A 17369-nucleotide genomic window follows, 5' to 3' on the forward strand; every position below is an offset into this window, starting at 1 on the left:
ATAGTAATTTAAGTTAAATAAAAAAGATTGCCAACTTTTTGAAATCCATGTGATATAAATACACCGTTTTATTCTAGACCAGCACTGAGTTAGTAATTTTGATTAACATTTGGAGGACTTTTATATTCTCATCTTCTAAATAATCATCCTATTTTATGACCACTCCTTTTTAAGAAAGGGTACATACTTCTAAGGTGGCTGAGATTTAGTGATGGTATTACTGCTTGAACATGCTACTTCAGAAATCTCTTTCTAGGACCAGTTGTGCTGTTACTGGACAACTTCTTACTCATAATGGTGGTATGAGAGAATGTAATCAACCTTGTCTTTGAACACTGGCTGAGCTCCTGAACTCTTTAACTGAGCTCATTTTATCTGGTTTTGTTTTCTCAACATCTTTCTCTACTCCTCTCTCTCAGGATTGTGCCTCTACTCCTGCTTGTACAGACTGCTTTTCCAGCAGCATGGACACAAGAAGCATAGTAAGACGAACGTAACCCACATAAGGCAGGCCCTTTGGAAAATATTAGGTTTAAAATTGGTAGTGAAATTATGCATTGATTATATGGACAGTACTCGGGAAACAGAATAAAGTTTATCACTTAGATATATCGGAAGTTTTAAAGGGACTATGTAGGGAATAAGTTTAAATTCTTCACAAAAAATAAGGTCAATGGAAAGGAAAGTTATTGCACTAAATAGTGATCATGAATCATATATCAAGTCTTGTTACATTTACTTGCAGTCTGCTCCCACATAATGTTACTTCATTTTTTGGTAAAAAGATGTTACCTATATAATATGAATGAATTACAAACCTCTTAATTTGATGGTTGGAAATGAAATACATCTTATATTTTGATGGCATTCTTCAAACTATAAGATGGCAAATTATTGACAGATCTATTACAGGAATGGAGAAAAAAAGACTAAATCAAATTTTGATTTTCTATTTATAGAGGAGCAGATTGTGGTAGAGGTACTATTAGTTATGAGAAATGCTGATGAGAAATGTTTCTGTGGCTTGTAATTGCTTATCTGCATAAATTCTATCTGAAGTTTGATGGTAAACATGATTCATTTGGTCTTTCTGATTTTGGTTTTATGCATTTATTTTGTCTTGTTCTGTTTTATAAGAGTTTCTGATGCAACTATTTTAAACTTAGGGAATGGTGTGGAAATTTATTATGGTGCTTACTGTGGGTCAGGAAATACAGAAATGTTGAATTAACTGCAGTTTATCAGAGAGGGGAATAGATTTTCTTCATGTTCTCTAAAGAGGTGTGTGGCCATTAAGTTAATGTATGCCAAGTCCATTTTTAACATAACTCTCCATCTTTAATATAGTTTATATCCGTTCATTTGATTGACCTAAGATTTTGTTCTTTCATTCGTTTGTTCTTTTATTTAACCAATACTTAGTGAATGGTTACTAAGTGCCAGGCATTCTTTTACCTGCTAGGATATGGTGGTAAACAAGACAAGCAAAGACATACCCTAGTGGAACTTAGGTTCTTGGGATCATTTCCCTTTACCTCGTCAGCTTTGTGTGTAATGAACTTGTCCTGTAACTGGCGAGGCTAGCAGGCATATCTGACCATGGGAGTGTCATTTGCCAGGCTTTGGGGTCATTGTATCACTTCTGCAGACTCAGTTCTGCCTGGTTTCAGAATCCAGATTGCTTGTGTACTACTCCAAATATAATAGGAACTGAGCAGGCTGGCTTACTTAAACAAGAATGCGAACCTATTTTTTCAATGCTGGGAAAATAGACTGTTACATTAAATATTATGTTATACCAACTTGCCTATTGTATGTTTTTAAAAATTTCCATTTGATATTTTGGAATCATAACAGTATTTCATATAAAATATAGCTTTAAAGATGTTTTCTTTTGTCAGTGAGGAGATACACAGTTTCTACATGCAAAGATAAAAAACTTAAATGGTGACTAAAAAACTTAAATGGTGACCAAAAAACTGGTGTATCTCTCTCTTCTAAACACTTTTTTCTAAAATGTGATGTGATTCCTTGTGGCTCATTTGAGTAGCTCGAGAGTGAAGGATGAAACAGTTTGGGTACTGTGCTATGTGTGTAGAACTGAGAAATGATTTTAAGATCTCTGTGTAGTGACACCGGCTCACAATTACTTCAAGATTGATCTAGTTAATGGCTTTCTTTAGTAATGTTCTATGACAAAATAAAGTAGATTTAGGTGTTTGAATTTATTGAAATACATGAAGTATATGGGTAAAATTGAATTTATTGAAATACATGAAGTATATGGGTAAAGGAATTTTTTTTAGTCATTTTCCCCTTCACGTGGAATTTTGAAAAAGTTAAAATATTTTACAGACTAAAACATTCAGTATAGCAGATGTCTGATTTAGTTTCTTTTATCAGCTGCTCATTATGATGAAATGCCTGGCTTAAAATATTTTTGAATTAACTTTTAATTTACCAAACATTTGTTAAAAATGAGCCAGTTCGTAATATATAGTGTTCTATATTCTTCCCCTCTCTCCCAACCATCATAGTATTCGAGTGGATCTTTAGGATAACTTTCTGAGAAAGGTAGGGTAGGTGCTCTCCATTTTCAAACCAGGAAGTTGAGGCCCCACCGTGGGCGCTTTTACCAAGGAAACACAGCTTTCAGGTATTAGAGCAGGGCCTAGTAGGAGCCAGGTATCTTAACTGCTGGTGCGGAGGCTTTTCTTACCCTTTCTAGTAAGGGAGAACTATCACTCAGTTTTTCACAATTCCTTTTTACTGGCATAAGGTCCAAAGGTAGTAAATTAACTTTATTTTTTCCATAGTTTCGATTTTTTTTATTTTTAAAACTTCAAATTTGCAGAAAAATTGTAAGAATGATACAAAGAGTTGTCTGGTACAATATATCTGGGTACCTCAGCCTTATGTTAAACCACATTTGCCCTCTCACTCTCTTTCTCCCTCTGCACGTACACATTCCACACACACACTTTTTTTCCTGAAGTTTCTGCGAGTATGTTGCAATCATGATCCCCTTTACTCTTAAATACTCCTTTTGTATTATCTGAAAACAAGAACATGCTCTTACATAACCATAGTACAGTCATCAAAATCAGGAAATTGGCGTTTCTACTCTTGTCTTCGACCGTATTCACATTTCACCATTCTCACTGGTAACATCTTTTATAGAAAGAGTAAATTCTAGTCACACTGTGTATTCACTTGTATTGGTTCTTTAGGTCCCCTCGGTTGAGACAGTTTGTTCATCTTTTCCTTGTCTTTCATGACTTTTATAATGCTTGATTAGATAGGCCAGTTATTTTTAGAATTCTCTCAATATGAATTTGTCTGCTGTTCTTTTGTGATTAGTTCATTAGGCATTTTTGGCAGGAGTACTCCAAAAGTAATATTGTGCCCTTCTCAGTGCATCATGTCAGAAAGCACATTAGATATGTCCTTTTAACCTGTTAATAGAGTAGTAACTTTTTTCTGTAAGCTTTCTCCTTTTGTAGTTAATAAATATCTATGGGGAAGTATTTTGGAACTATGCAAATACTCTGTTACTCATCAGACTTTCACCCACTTGGTTTAGCTTCCATTGCTGGTTTTTGCATGAATCAGTTTAGTATTGTGATAATTACTGAAGATGATTTTGGCCTTCTTTATTAGTTGGCATTACTGCTGTAAGACAGAGTTTTCCTTTCTCTCTGCACTATGTATGTATGTATGTTTGTATGCGCATCAATGTGGACTCGGATTCTTTTTAATCATAGGGCTATTTTGATACTCAGATTGTCTCAGTTTTGACCAGTGCAAACTCCTTCAGCTTGGCTCCTGTATCCTTGTCACAGGTGCCCATCCTTTTTTTGAGTGTTCCTTTACTTTCTGGCATAATAAAATGTTCCCTGGGAATCAGCTATTTCTCAGGGATCTTTAGATTCTTTTAGTGGACAATGGTATTTAGAAACCAACATCTGGAGGCCAACTAGATATGCTCATTGCTTCTAGGCACTCTCGGCAGGTAGAGCTAGAAAATGTGCATATGTGTATGTGTGTATAACGATATACACATCTGTTTCTGTTTTATTTCTCTCTGTCTCTCATTTTGTATCTAAGAAGCCACGAGTTCATTTTGATGTCTCCATTTCCAGTCCAACACCATAGGTGGGGCTCCTTCTAACCTTTCCCATTTTTAAATCTGTACTTCCTTTCTCCAACAGTGAGAAACCTGGCTTCTGTTACCCACAATATATTTATTTATTATTTACTCAATCCTAAGTACACAGAAAGTAGGATTGCTAAACTATATGTCTGTGAAAAACAGACCTATTAAATAGAACTTAATATTTGTTTATAGTTCAGTTTTGTTTAGCCTGAAGATATATAGTCAAAATACTGTATCCAAACATTACTTGGTTAGCTTTTTCCTCTATATGTAGTTACCTCATCCTTGTTTGTTTTTTGTTTTTTTTAATATGTGATGCATTAACGATAAATTAGCTTTCATCATCTTTTACCTTTTCTTAGCTTCATTCAGCCCCATAACCACTTACGCTGTGGTGACAAACAAACATACAAAAGAACCGCCACTTACTGACATCTTCACATCAAGTAACATTCCAGAATTCAGAGCCTTAGATGTGGAGAAAGGCTGAAGACAGGGATTCTTAACCTTTTTGTTCCATGGACCCCTTTGCCAGTCAGATGAAAACCATGGACCCTTTTCTAAGCCCACACTATAGTGTGTAGTATTTAATAAATATATCACACCTGCACCAACATGTCCCCACAAGAATAATGTGTTTTTAAATTTCAGTTCAAGCTCAATGACCTCTTCTTTAGAATCCCTGGCTTAAGGTGAAAGATCTCTTTCTCATAGCACAGATTCAATTCACAGGTGGAAGACAGTGTAAATTCAGAGAACAATCTTTCTCTTATGAGTGGAATTTCAGACCAGGGTCTGCACATTTTTTCTGTAGAGGAGCAGATTGTTCAGGCTTTGTGGGCCACTTAAGGTCTTTTTTGTCTTTTCTAACAATTCTTTTAAAATGCTTGAGTCCTGCAGAATCAGCCCCAGGAGTCATAGTTTGCTGATCCTGTTGCAAACTCTGATACCAAAGGATTTGATCAGTAGCATTCTACTCTAAATCATAATTATAATTGAGCAGAAAAATATACTTACTCTATACAGACTTCATAAAGCTTTTTTTAACATTTAAAAAAAAAAGCATTTCGAAAATCTACTTAGGAAAAAATATTCAACAAATTTTTGAGCTCCTGCCACATGCAGACACTTTTCTGTGCTCTAGGGATTCAATAATGTACAAGACAGACCTCCCCTCCACATGAGAATTCTGCCCTCATGGAATTTACATTCAGTTTTGTGGGTGGGTGTGTATTGAAATCCATAGTTCTTGTTCTTCCTTATTTAGTAACATTTTATCTAGTAAAAGTTATTTTCAAGATTAATTGCAGAGAAAGCATTTTTGTTGGAAAACGATGTTAAAATGCATCAGAATTTTAAAAGTTTGGCTTATTCCTTCCTGTTTCTCCTTTTTTTGTGGTGTGTCATTTTTATTCAAAAATAATTCTTATTATCTATGATGCTTTGTTTTTTTTGATTGTGGACTAAAAGAACTCATATGAAGACATGAGTCTAAAAGAAGACAATAAAATTAAAACCTCATTGATTGGGACAAAGAATCCAGACTTAATTTAGTGATAAGTATGTATATATTACAGAATCCTTTAAAAAAGTATTATTAAAGTACAGCATAGTAGTTCACTTAACCTTTCTTTAAGGCTTTAGTGAGTAAATGAGAGTGAGAATGACAAAGTGTTTTCCAAAGAGGACCTGTATGAAAGTAGTTGCTTGTGTAGTTTTCTTGAAATAGAAAGTATCCTAATAAGGTTAATACGCATTTACTTAATGAATGTTCAAAAATTATTAATTTGCAGGTTATCCATCTTGTCCTTGCCTAAGTGTCAACACATTTAAATAAAACAGTTAAATAAATTTTTACCATGATATATGGCTGTTCCTTAGATGGCTTCTGTCTTTGAGTAGATATTCTGTATGAATTTAAAAAGCTGGTAACTGGTTTATATAAGGATTAGCATCTTTGGCTTTTTTTCTTTTTATACCAAGAGAAGTGGTTTTTAGTTTTATAGCAGTTGCTCTTGATGAACAGAGTTTTCTGAATTCTTGTTCCCATTTTAACAGATAACGCAGAACCTCCGTTGAAGATTTACATCAGATTGGTGGCAATTATAAGAACAGGGTTGTGACCAACTTAGCTGAATGGTTGTGGCAACCAGAGACTGCAGCATCATTCCTTGTACAAAATTTCCCAATCAGCATTGATTCATCCTCCCCCCCCCCCCCCAAAAAAAAAGGATAGCTCAGACCTCTTAGAGCTGTAACATTTGATTCCAAATAATCCTGTGAGTGCTTCCCTATATTTTACAGGTCCTTCAAAATTGTCAGACATTTAAAAATTCTGTTTTAGTTGTCATGCATTTTTCAAATTGCTAGAACAATTAATAGCCCCTGAAGGTTTTAACGAAATAGTAACTGGCAATTTAAATGGTAAATTTAAATGGTAAATGCAAGGAAATAATTGCTTGTTGTTTCAGTTTTGCTGTTTGTACACATTTGTTATCCATCAAGGCATTGTGTATTGCAGGGTGGTTGCCAGCAGTATTAGATAACATCCCTTTTCTCAGTGCTCATACTCTAATGGGCTTTGGGGGGTAAGGATGGGGATGGATTATCATAAAGAGCTCATTAGGTAACGTGATAAACATTATGATAGAAAGGGGAATGACGTAGCCCCGTGTACATCTCCTTATGCTGTACTCTGTGGGCTAATGTACACATTGTGCAAGGTAGAGACTGGTGCAGAGGTTAAGGGGCGTTTTCAAGGAGTTGGCAGCATTGAGTGGGAATGGGATGGAAAGGAGTGATTGGGGAATTAGGCAAAGTCTTAGGAAGAATGCGCAGCCTTGGAACACTATGCATAGGTCTTCATTTTTATTCAAAAGGGAATGGAGATTTTGAAGAGTTTTAAACGGTGGCCATCTTTGTGGGGCAGACAGGACAGTGAAGAGATGATATTGGGTGAAGGAAGGTTAAATTAGTATAAAGAGGATGAGGGACTCAGTTGGAATAATAATAATGGGAGAAGAGGAAGGAGTGAATACAGGAGAAATTTGGTAGTAATAGAAATCTAGATATGAGGAGGAGAGTGGTAGCAGGGTTTTGGTTTATGTGACTAGGTGGATAATGGTATGTGATACCACTCACCAAGATGGGCAAACCAGGAGGAACAAGAGGCTTGAGAAGAAAGAGTTTGGGAGGTGGTTTGGATAAGGGATCATTTTTTCTATTTAGAATAAAAGAAACATGTTCACTATGGAAGAAGGATTAAAATCACCTGTAACTCAAACATGAAAATTGTTAGTTATAATTTGTTGAATGTGATTTTTTGCAATAGTAACAGTTGTAATACTGTTTAGTAACAGTAGTTACACTGTCACTATTTCTTGAATCATTTTTAATATTTGGTGTCTGTGGGACATCAGGATAGAGATACATAGATGTATGAGATCAGACATCTGGGGAGGCTAGAAAAGATGATTTCAGAGGGTATCATTGTCTAGGGAGATGATGAAGAGAAGCAGGCTTAGAGCAAACTCTTGTGGAATATTTCTCTTCCTTAGTCTGGTTTATTTGTTTTTAAGATCCAGATTTGACCTTTATTTTCTTTCCATCGCGTTGTATTTTTGAGTATAAGGAGCTATAAAAGCAAGTTTGCATGGAATATTCTTGATGTAAATTTTGCTTTTGCAGCACATGTTCTTGTATAGGATGAAAACTTAAGTAGTAAGTTGAATAGTCTATGAATAAAATTAAGGATTTAAATTTTTTGATATTATAATTTTTTAACATTAAGCCTACGCCAGTCATTCTACATTTTATTTACTCTTTTAGTCACAATGTTCTTCATCTTAACTCTGTCTATAATAAACCTTATTGTGGTCATGGAATTGTGAATCTAAACACTATATCATTAGAAATAGAACCCATACTTATTAGTGAAACTCTAGCTAATATGTTTGTGAGATTTATTATGAAGAAGCCTTATAATTGCATTCTTCTTTTATTCTCGTTTAGGCATTTCACTATTAGTACTTCTAAAATTAAGAGGAGGTCAAATTCATATCTTGTTTTGATGCTTACAAAGCAATGTGGGAATGAACTGAAATTAGAGGAAGGGGGATTGTTTGGATTCTAGGGAAACTTTGAAGTTTGTGTGCACGTGTGTCTGTGTTTATTATGTTTTTCCTCCCGTGGAGAATCATTTCTGTTGGCTGTGAGTAGGTGTTTGTTGTATAATATTTCCTCTCAAGAAATACATATTTTTCTATATGGCATCTTTGTGTACTCCTTGGTGAAGAGATATTGTACAACTACCTGCAGAAAAGTAAAAAAAGAAGTCTGAGCCTTTTAGTACAGAGTTTATTATCATATACCTTCTTTGTGGGAAAGCAGTTATTCATTCTCTAAATCTATATCCTTAACATGATGTACTACTTCCTTTAGATTTTCGTAGACTACTCTTTAGAAGTCTCCTGGTATAGATATTTTAAAGCATGACAAGGCTGCAAAATTAAGTGTCGTTTCTATCAAAGAAGGATATGGCAAGGAAAGGGATAATGGTTTGGTCGTTTAGAAAATGGGATTAGACAAGATGACTGTTAGTATCCCTAATCTTTTTATTTGGGAAATGGGAGGAAGAACAGAGCTTGCTGAGAGATGGGAAAGAAGGATGGAATACACACCAAGATTTGGTGTGGGCTCCTCTAGGCAGAGAGAGCCTGTATCCCATATATATTATTTCTAACAAACAGGTTTTCTAATGAATTGTTTTAGCTTCAGTTTATACCTTAAAAAGGGATAATGGTTCCTTCTATGACTTTCTCTTAAAGTTGTTTTGATTCTTTAATTTTTAAAAAGTATTTGAAAATATTTGGAAAACTAGAGTACTAAATAATGAAGGAAAGGTAGTTGTTTTTTAAAGCTGCAACTTGGGAACATGTAGCATTATTGTGGACATCTCTGTGGCTCTTGAAAATCTTAAGTGTTCCTTATACTTAAAATGTGCTTTTAAAAATAGAAAAGTTACAAGATTATGAATTATAAAGAAAATGCTTCATATGATTAGGCATATTGTACAAGTTGGGGAAACAGTTGAACAAAATACAGTCCATAGTGTGTTTTGGACTAATACTGTTACTGGTTATTTACAAGCATTTCAGTGTTTTACTAAATCCAGTTTTGTTTTTTTTTTTTTTAAAGATTTATTACCGCCCCCCCCCCTTGTTTTTGCACTTGCTGTCTGCTTTCTGTGTCCATTTGCTATGTGTTCTTCTGTTTCTGCTTGCCTTCTTTTTAGGGAGCACTGGGAACCGATCCTGGGACCTTGGGAGTGGGAGAGAGGTGCTCAATCTCCAGCACCACCTCAGCTCCCTAGTCTGCTGCATCTCTTATTATCTCTCCTCTGTGTCTCTTCCTGATGCTTCACTTTCTCCACCAGCTTCCTGCCTGGTCAGCACTCATTGTGAGCCAGCTCTCCTCAGCAGTTTTTCAGAAAATCAGTTTTAAAGTGTAATAAGTGTAATTTTTCACCAGAATGTATAGCTTAAGGTGTCTATTTCACATATATTTATACATTTACTTATATGCATATAGAACATCCCGAAAGGCAGCCTACCAGCCTGTTAATAGGCATTATTTCTGAGAGGAGAAGTAAGTACATAGAGAGGGTACAGTGAATGAGAACTTTCATTAATTTGAGTTTTTCATGGTCCATGTATTACCATATTACTTTTGTAATGTTTCCTCAAATAAAAAATAACTGTGTGTTTTAGCTTTTGGAAGAAGGATGCAGTTGGTCTTTTTAAAAAAAATTTATTTTTTAAAAAATTTCTCCTCACTCCCTCATTGTTTGCATTTGCTCTGTGCTGTCTTTAGGAGGCACCAGGAACTGAACCTGGTACCTCCAGTGTGGGAGGAAGGCGCCTAATCACTTGAGCCAACTCTGTTCTCAGCTTTGTTGTATCTTTCATGGTTTTTCTTCTTGTGTCTCTTGTTGTGACATCTTGTTGTGTCAGCTTGCCGTGCCTGCCTATGGCGTCAGCTTGCTGTCTTGCTCGTTTTTTTTTAGGAGACACTGAGAACCTCTGCTCCCTGCTTAGTGTCTCTCATTATGTTTTTCTTCTTGTGTCTCTTGTTGCGTCATCTTGATGGTCAGCTTGCCGTGCCTGTGTGTCGTGCCACCTCGCTGTGTTCTCTTTAGAAGGCACTGGGAACTGAATCACAGACCTCCCATGTGGAAGGCTGGAGCTCAGTTCCCTAAGCCACATCCACTTTGCTGTAGTTGGTCTATTTTAATATTATTTGAATTAAATCCTTTAAAAAGCTTCCTTGTATTAAGGGCTTGAAGACTCTTAGGCCTTATTGAGGATCGATTAAAATTCATGTGTAACAGGAATTTATTTAGCTCTTATTTGATCAGCAGACTCAAAAGCTTTTTAATTTATATTGTGTTTTGTGTAGACTTCATTATAGTTAGGTTGATGATATTAAATGGTATGTCAGCAGTCATCCACCCTCTTATTCACTGACTCAGGTTATGTATGTTTATTGGTTACTAGCTGGTAGGCTTTTTGTTTTGTTTTTGGAACCTAGAGTCTATCTGTGAGTGTCTACATTTCCAGAAGAACTCGGCTTGCGACATGGTTCTGTAACTTTACCAGCTTGAATTTAGTTAAGTCAGTTACCCCAAGTTTCTACATCTATGACATGAAAATAATGAATGCCAATCTTATCAGGCTGTTACGCACGTGAAAGTGACATAATAGTTGTGGGAGTACTTAATTGACAGAGAGACAGAGATGAAGAGTACTACTGTCTCCTTTATTGTTCAGCTGCCTGTCCCTCTCGTCCAGTGTGTCACCCCCCCCTTCTTAATTATCTGTATTTATTTCTCTCATTTCTGCAGTGCAGTGACTTCACCCTAAAGCCTTTGGGCTCTCGCTCTGCTTATATTCCCTTTGTTACTTAGTCTTCAGTATTTATTCTTTCTCTCTTCCTATCTTCAATTTCTGTATCTTCAGGAATGACTTGTATCTTTGCTTTTCTCTTCTGGGATTCAGTCCTATAACTTCTAAGGGATTTTTGCCCTAGTGTGCATGAAGTGTATTGCTATTACCCAAAATATAAACATCTTTTCTCCACAGACTTCTTTCACTTGTTGTCTTTCCTTTTAGTCTAAAGTTTCATCCTCTCCGGTTCATACTACTTGCTTTTACTAGTTTAATGACTACAAACAACTGCTTTGCTTGCATTACTTTGTACTTTTAAAAACATTTCAGAGTCCCTTTGTCTTCAGCTGAACTATGTTGGTTATGAATCTTTTTCATAAAAATTCTACTTTTAAAAAAATATTCTTTATTGCGTATATTGTATATACATGACTATGAAACAGGAAGATTTACTGTATGAAAAGCTATGCACTATATATTCTCATCTGTGTCTTCTTGTTTTTGGAACTTGATGATTCTCCAGTAGGAAATACAGAGTTCTGTTGAAGTTCTAATGCATTCCAATCAGGAAATACCCACTTCTCTCATCGTTTTTGAAATATCACTGTGTGTAAAGAGGGATTTATTGATGAGTGTGTTGTAAGTGTAAACGAGTGGGAACTGAATTGCAGCAGTAACAGGAATGCTCTCTTTTCCCAGCCAGCCCACTTCTCACTTGCCATTTTCTTTACTAAACCTTTTCAGCTCTTCCTAAATGAAAATAAATTTCAGTAGTCTGAATATCTCCCCCAGTAGTGCTTTCCATTTTGGCCCTAAATCTTGCTTTGTGCTCTTGTTTTCCTGAGGCAAATTCTGAGGTCCTCAGGGTTCCCCTGGTTTTAAATACCACTTCAGAATATTATTCCTCTGTTAAATGCATATGGGAGTGTGAGGACAGAATAACCAAGATGCTCAGCCACTAGTAGTCCATTGTTTCCCCCACATACCAGCCTCTTAATATACCGACTTCAAATTACTGTCTGATAAATTTACAAGTGATTACATTTTTGAAACCTTTGGGGTCACTGGTGAATTTTCAAAGCTGACCATGGTGAAGCTCAGAATGCCAAGAATCTATTGTATTATAATAATGGTTTGTATAGGACCCCCTCTCCCCCATAGATTGTTAGATATTTGAGGTGAGGCTCTTCATGTTATATTTTTCTTTCCTAAAGGGCACATTTAACTTTGAGCTATTAATCAGTTGAATTTTTTTTTTTTATTTCCCAATTCTTTCTTTGTTTTTAGTTTGTTTTACTTTGATAATAAAACTCCATCAACCTGAGTGAGATATTACTAATGCCTATGATTAGTGAGCTGATGTGGCTCTGTGGCTGAGCACTGGCTTCCCATACATGAAGTCCTGGGTTCAGTCCCTGGAGGTACTTAAAAAAAAAAAAAAGTGAGGTTATTGGTAAATTAAGAGGAATTATATGGCATTCCACTTATTTGAGCAAAACAGATCTGCATTCATGTGAATTAAGATATGCAGAAGCTGGTTAAATTTGTTTTGCTATTTTAAATTTGATTACCTAATTATCTTTTGACACCAGTAAGTTACTTTATCAAAGTCAAATCAGCATATATTTGAATACCTCATAATGTGCAAAGAGCTGTTTAAGGCATTATATACTTTTGGTGGCAGGATATGATTGTAGATATAAAAATTCTCTTTCCCTATTATGATTGCAAATAGGAAAAAACTAAGTTTGGTGCTATTATATCTTTTGCATCTCTAGATATTTGCTAATCTTAAAAAAAAACAAAACAGGACAGAATTCATGCTTTAAACCTAGCCCTTGGTCAAACAGTATTATCTGGGAGGAATTTAATAAATTTTTTTCCATGTAATTAATTTTAACATTACCATCCGTTTGGTTCTTCTAGGCTGTAGGCTACAGTAGTTTAAAAAAAATTTTTTTTTCTTTTACTATAAGGCACGATAAGTAGTGTACTTAGTATCATAATCCAGTAATCACATGTAAATGTAAATAGGAACAAAAGTTTCACCCAGGAATAGTCAGTGAATGTCAGTATTTACTATTTCGTCTCTTCTGTATTATTTTAACTTGTCTTGGAAAAGTTTTCATCTAGTGGATTAGGTTATGGTTTGAAAAAAATAGAAGTCCTTTCTAGGTGGAAAGAATGGCATGATATAGGAAAAGCAATATTTGATGAACTTTTTCCTTTTAATTTTAAGAAAATTGTTTCTACCTAATTATATCTAGTTGTTACAGCACATTTTATTCCGAACAATTTCCTGATTTTGTTGTTGTAATTATTTCTTATGTTTATGAGGTTGTAATTATTACACAGTTAATACTAGGTTGGTGCAAAAGCAGTTGTGGTTTTGGACCCTGAACTTTAAATCGTTATAACTAGACTTAAATACATCTTTATTAATCAAAATAGGAACCCTTAATCAACACATTTTTGCCAGTGAGAAATGTTTGTTCCTGTACTATAAAAATCCAGGCTTTGGGATTTGTACGAACTCTTGGAAAGCATTTTCTGCATCCTGCTGGTTGTGGAAGCGTTTTCCCTGCAAAAAGTTGTCAAGATGCTTGAAGAAGTGGTAGTCGCCTGGTGAGAGAGGTCAAGTGAATATGGCAGATGAGGCAAAATTTTATAGCCCAATTCATTCAACTTTTGAAGTGTTGATCATACAACATGCAGTCGGGTGTTGTGGAGAAGTGTTGGTCCCTTTCTGCTGACTGATGCCGTCTGCAGGCATTGTAGTTTTCCATGCATCTCTTTGGTTTGCTGAGCACACTTCTCAGAAGTAATGGTTTCGCTGAGATTCAGAAAGCTGTAGTGGATCAGACCGGCAGCAGACCACCAAACAGTGACCATGACTTTTTATTTTATTTTATTTTATTTTATTTTTTTTATTGACTTTGTAATAATATTACATCAAAAATATATATGTGAGGTCCCATTCAACCCCGCTCCCCCCACCCCCCCCCTCTCCCCCCCCAACAACACTCGTTCCCATCATCATGACACATCCATTGGATTTGGTAAGTACATCTTTGGGCACCTCTGCACCTCATAGTCAATGGTCCACATCATGGCCCATACTCTCCCCCATTCCATCCAGTGGGCCCTGTGAGGATTTACAATGTCCGGTGATTGCCTCTGAAGCACCATCCAGGGCAGCTCCATGTCCCAAAGACACCTCCACCTCTCATCTCTTCCTGCCTTTCCCCATACCCATCGTCCACCATGTCCACTTTTCTCAATCCAATACCACCTCTTCTATGTGGACATTGGATTGGTTGTGTCCATTGCACCTCTATGTCAAGAGGAGGCTCAAATTCCACATGGATGCTGGATGCAATCCTCCCATTTTCAGTTGTAATCACTCTAGGCTCCATGGTGTGGTGATTGTCCTTCTTCAACTCCATCTTAGCTGAGTGCGGTAAGTCCAATAAATCAGATTGTAGGTGCTGGAGTCTGTTGAGGTTCAGAACCTGGCTATCACATTGTCAGTCCAGAGATTCAAATCCCCTAAATATATCTTAAATCCCAACGTTAACTGCACCTCCAGCACATTAGCATGAAAGTCTTATGAAGGGAGATCCCATCTGAGTCCAGATTCATCACACATAAACACCATTTCCAAAGAGGGGCCATCTGCCCTGGTAGTTAACCCCATCGGCCATGGCCATAACTCTCATGGGTCTCTTTAGCCTTCAAAGGAACCAATATCTGGGGGTTGTATCTGCTTTATCTGTCTCTCTGACTCTGCTCAGTTGTGCATGAGGGCAATCCTTCTGCTAGCCTCCAGACTCTTTTTTAGAAACTCGTAGCCATATAAACTCATTTCTCCTTTCCATTTCCCCCTTACTTTAGGTCAAACAGCATTTTAAAGTCATGTTATTTTATGTAGACATGGATATTCTGCTGATCCGCATTGAACCTTCCGTATAAGGTCCTTTTCCAGTTGCATCATCAGTTGGTATTTGATAGTGGTCCCTCGTTGCCAGGGAGGCTCGTCCCCGGGTGTCATGTCCCACGCTGGAGGGAAGGCATTGCATTTACATGCTGAGTTTGGCTTCGAGACTGGCCACATTTGAGTAACATGAAGGCTGACAGGAGGAAATTCCCAGGCACAATGTTGCTCTAGGCCTTGTTCTTATTTTAGGTTTATCAGCTCACAAGCATAGTCATTAGCATCAGGGGCTCACTGTTGAACCCTCACTCCCTCCAGGTCCCCGCCGCTGTACCTGGGAGACTGTCGCTGCTCCCCTAGGGACCGCGGCAGAGCACCACTGGCCAGGAACCCAGTACCCCCCCTGCTGTGGTTTTTAATTGTTGCCATTATGAGTATATCCAATCATTACCATGCCCCCTGGACATATGTTCTGTACAGCTCCCTGTCAGCCATATATCACTTGGCTTTGGGAAGTGCTTTGGAGCTTCTCCGTCCAACCATTGAGCTGGTCATCGCTGGTTGTTGTGTAAAATCCAGTTTTCATCACACATCACAGTCCGATCGAGAAATGGTTCATTGTTGTGAAGAATTAAGAGAAAATGATACTTTGAAACGGCAATTTTTTTGATTTTCATTCAGCTCATAAGGCACCCACTTATCGAGCTTTTTCACCTTTCCAATTTGCTTCAAATGCTGAATAACTGTAGAATGGTTGACGTTGAGTTCTTTGGCAACTTCTCCTGTAGTTTAAGAAGATTGGCTTCGATGATTGCTCTCAGTTGTTCGTCGTCACGTTCCCGTGGTAGGCTACTACGCAACTCATCTTCAGGGCTCTCCTCTCGTTTGCACAACTTCTTGAACCAGCACTGCACTGTACGTTCTTCAGCAGTTACGGGCCAAATGTGTTGCTGATGTTGCGAGTTGTCTGCTGCTTTATGACCCATTTTGAACTCAAATTTAAAAATCGCTCAAATTTGCTTTATGTCTAACATCATTTCTGTAGTCTAAAATAAATATAAAATAAACAGCAAGTAATAAATTAGCAAAAAAAAGTGAGAAATGTACATTAAAATGATGCATAGCATAACCACATTTATTTTAAAATGTATTCTAATATCAGATGATAAGTTTCAACAGTGCAAAACCACAGTTACTTTTTGCACCAACCTAATAGTTATCATTTAATATGTCAGGCATTTCCATGTTTCTATGCTAGTATCTATATCATATTAACATGCTGTAACTACATTATGACTTACTGTCTTGGTGGGCATGTAGGTTGTATGTATGTGTATGTGTGTACTATTATGGATAACGTTGACATGAAAACAAACATGGTTATGGTCTTTTGCTTCTTAAGATATGTGAATTCACAAGTATTATAAAATATTCATGGTTCTTGTGTCAGTGCCATAAATAGTACTTTTGTCTTCCCCGTACTGAGTTTTTCAGCTTTAAAATTTCCATTTTATTTTTTTTTGTAGTTTCTCATTCTAGGCTGAAAACTTCTATCTTTACTTCATAAGGTGGTTTTAACTTCTTACAGGTTTTGTTTGATAATTCCAACATCTGTGTCAGTCTGGGGTTGGCATCTGTTGATTATCTTTTCCCTTGAGAATTGTACTACTTTTCCTGATGCGTGCATGCGTGGGTACTTTGGTATGTTGAATTTAGTTTATACCCTGGACATTGTGAATGTTGTTAGAATCCATTAAAATCCTCTGAAGAATGTTGATTTTATTGTTTGTTTCAGCAGGCAGCCAACCCAGTTAGGTTCAGGTGCAGGTTCTGTCTCACCTTCTGATTGTACTGGTTCCAGTGTCAGTTCAGCTTTCAAAGTATTTGCTGTATTGGTTAGGTGTGCCCAGCACATTTGCCATTCAAAAATTAGCCTGGCCATTGGAGTGTGGTTTTTGTGGATTTAGTTTTAAAAACCTTTGCTATGCCTCTTTGGGTCTGTTCCATGCAGGCATGGTTCCAAGATGAGCCCATGGGAAATCATGTCCCGTCCCCGTCCCCCCCCACTCCCGTTTTTTGGACAGTGGGGATCCCATTCCTTGTTCTTCCAGTTAGAGAGGTGCATCTTCTCTTGGACTTTTAGGTGCCAGTGTGGCAAAAGGAGCTGCCCTTGGGCCAGGAGAGAAAAGAGAGTGTTCTTTTGCCTGGCCCTCTAGCTAGGCAGGGTCCCCATCCCCTGTCCCATGTTTATGCTTTTAACACTGTTCTGTGATTTTGCCGGCCCTGGAATCAAAACCGGGAGATAGACTATGGAACTTACCTCCACTTCTAGCAG

General features: G+C 37.0%; 1 protein-coding gene across 1 annotated transcript in view; it reads left to right on the top strand.

The window, feature by feature from the left end:
• Nucleotides 1–17369, top strand: part of SCAF8 (SR-related CTD associated factor 8) — a 182075-nt gene that overhangs the window by 5460 nt on the left and 159246 nt on the right. Inside the window, exon 2 of the mRNA XM_058289735.2 lies at nucleotides 420–482. Within this exon, the coding sequence (XP_058145718.1) occupies nucleotides 420–482 (63 nt within the window). The remainder of the gene's footprint in view (nucleotides 1–419; nucleotides 483–17369) is intronic.

This window comes from Dasypus novemcinctus, chromosome 28 (genome assembly GCF_030445035.2).
Source record: "Dasypus novemcinctus isolate mDasNov1 chromosome 28, mDasNov1.1.hap2, whole genome shotgun sequence".
Taxonomy (NCBI): domain Eukaryota; kingdom Metazoa; phylum Chordata; class Mammalia; order Cingulata; family Dasypodidae; genus Dasypus; species Dasypus novemcinctus.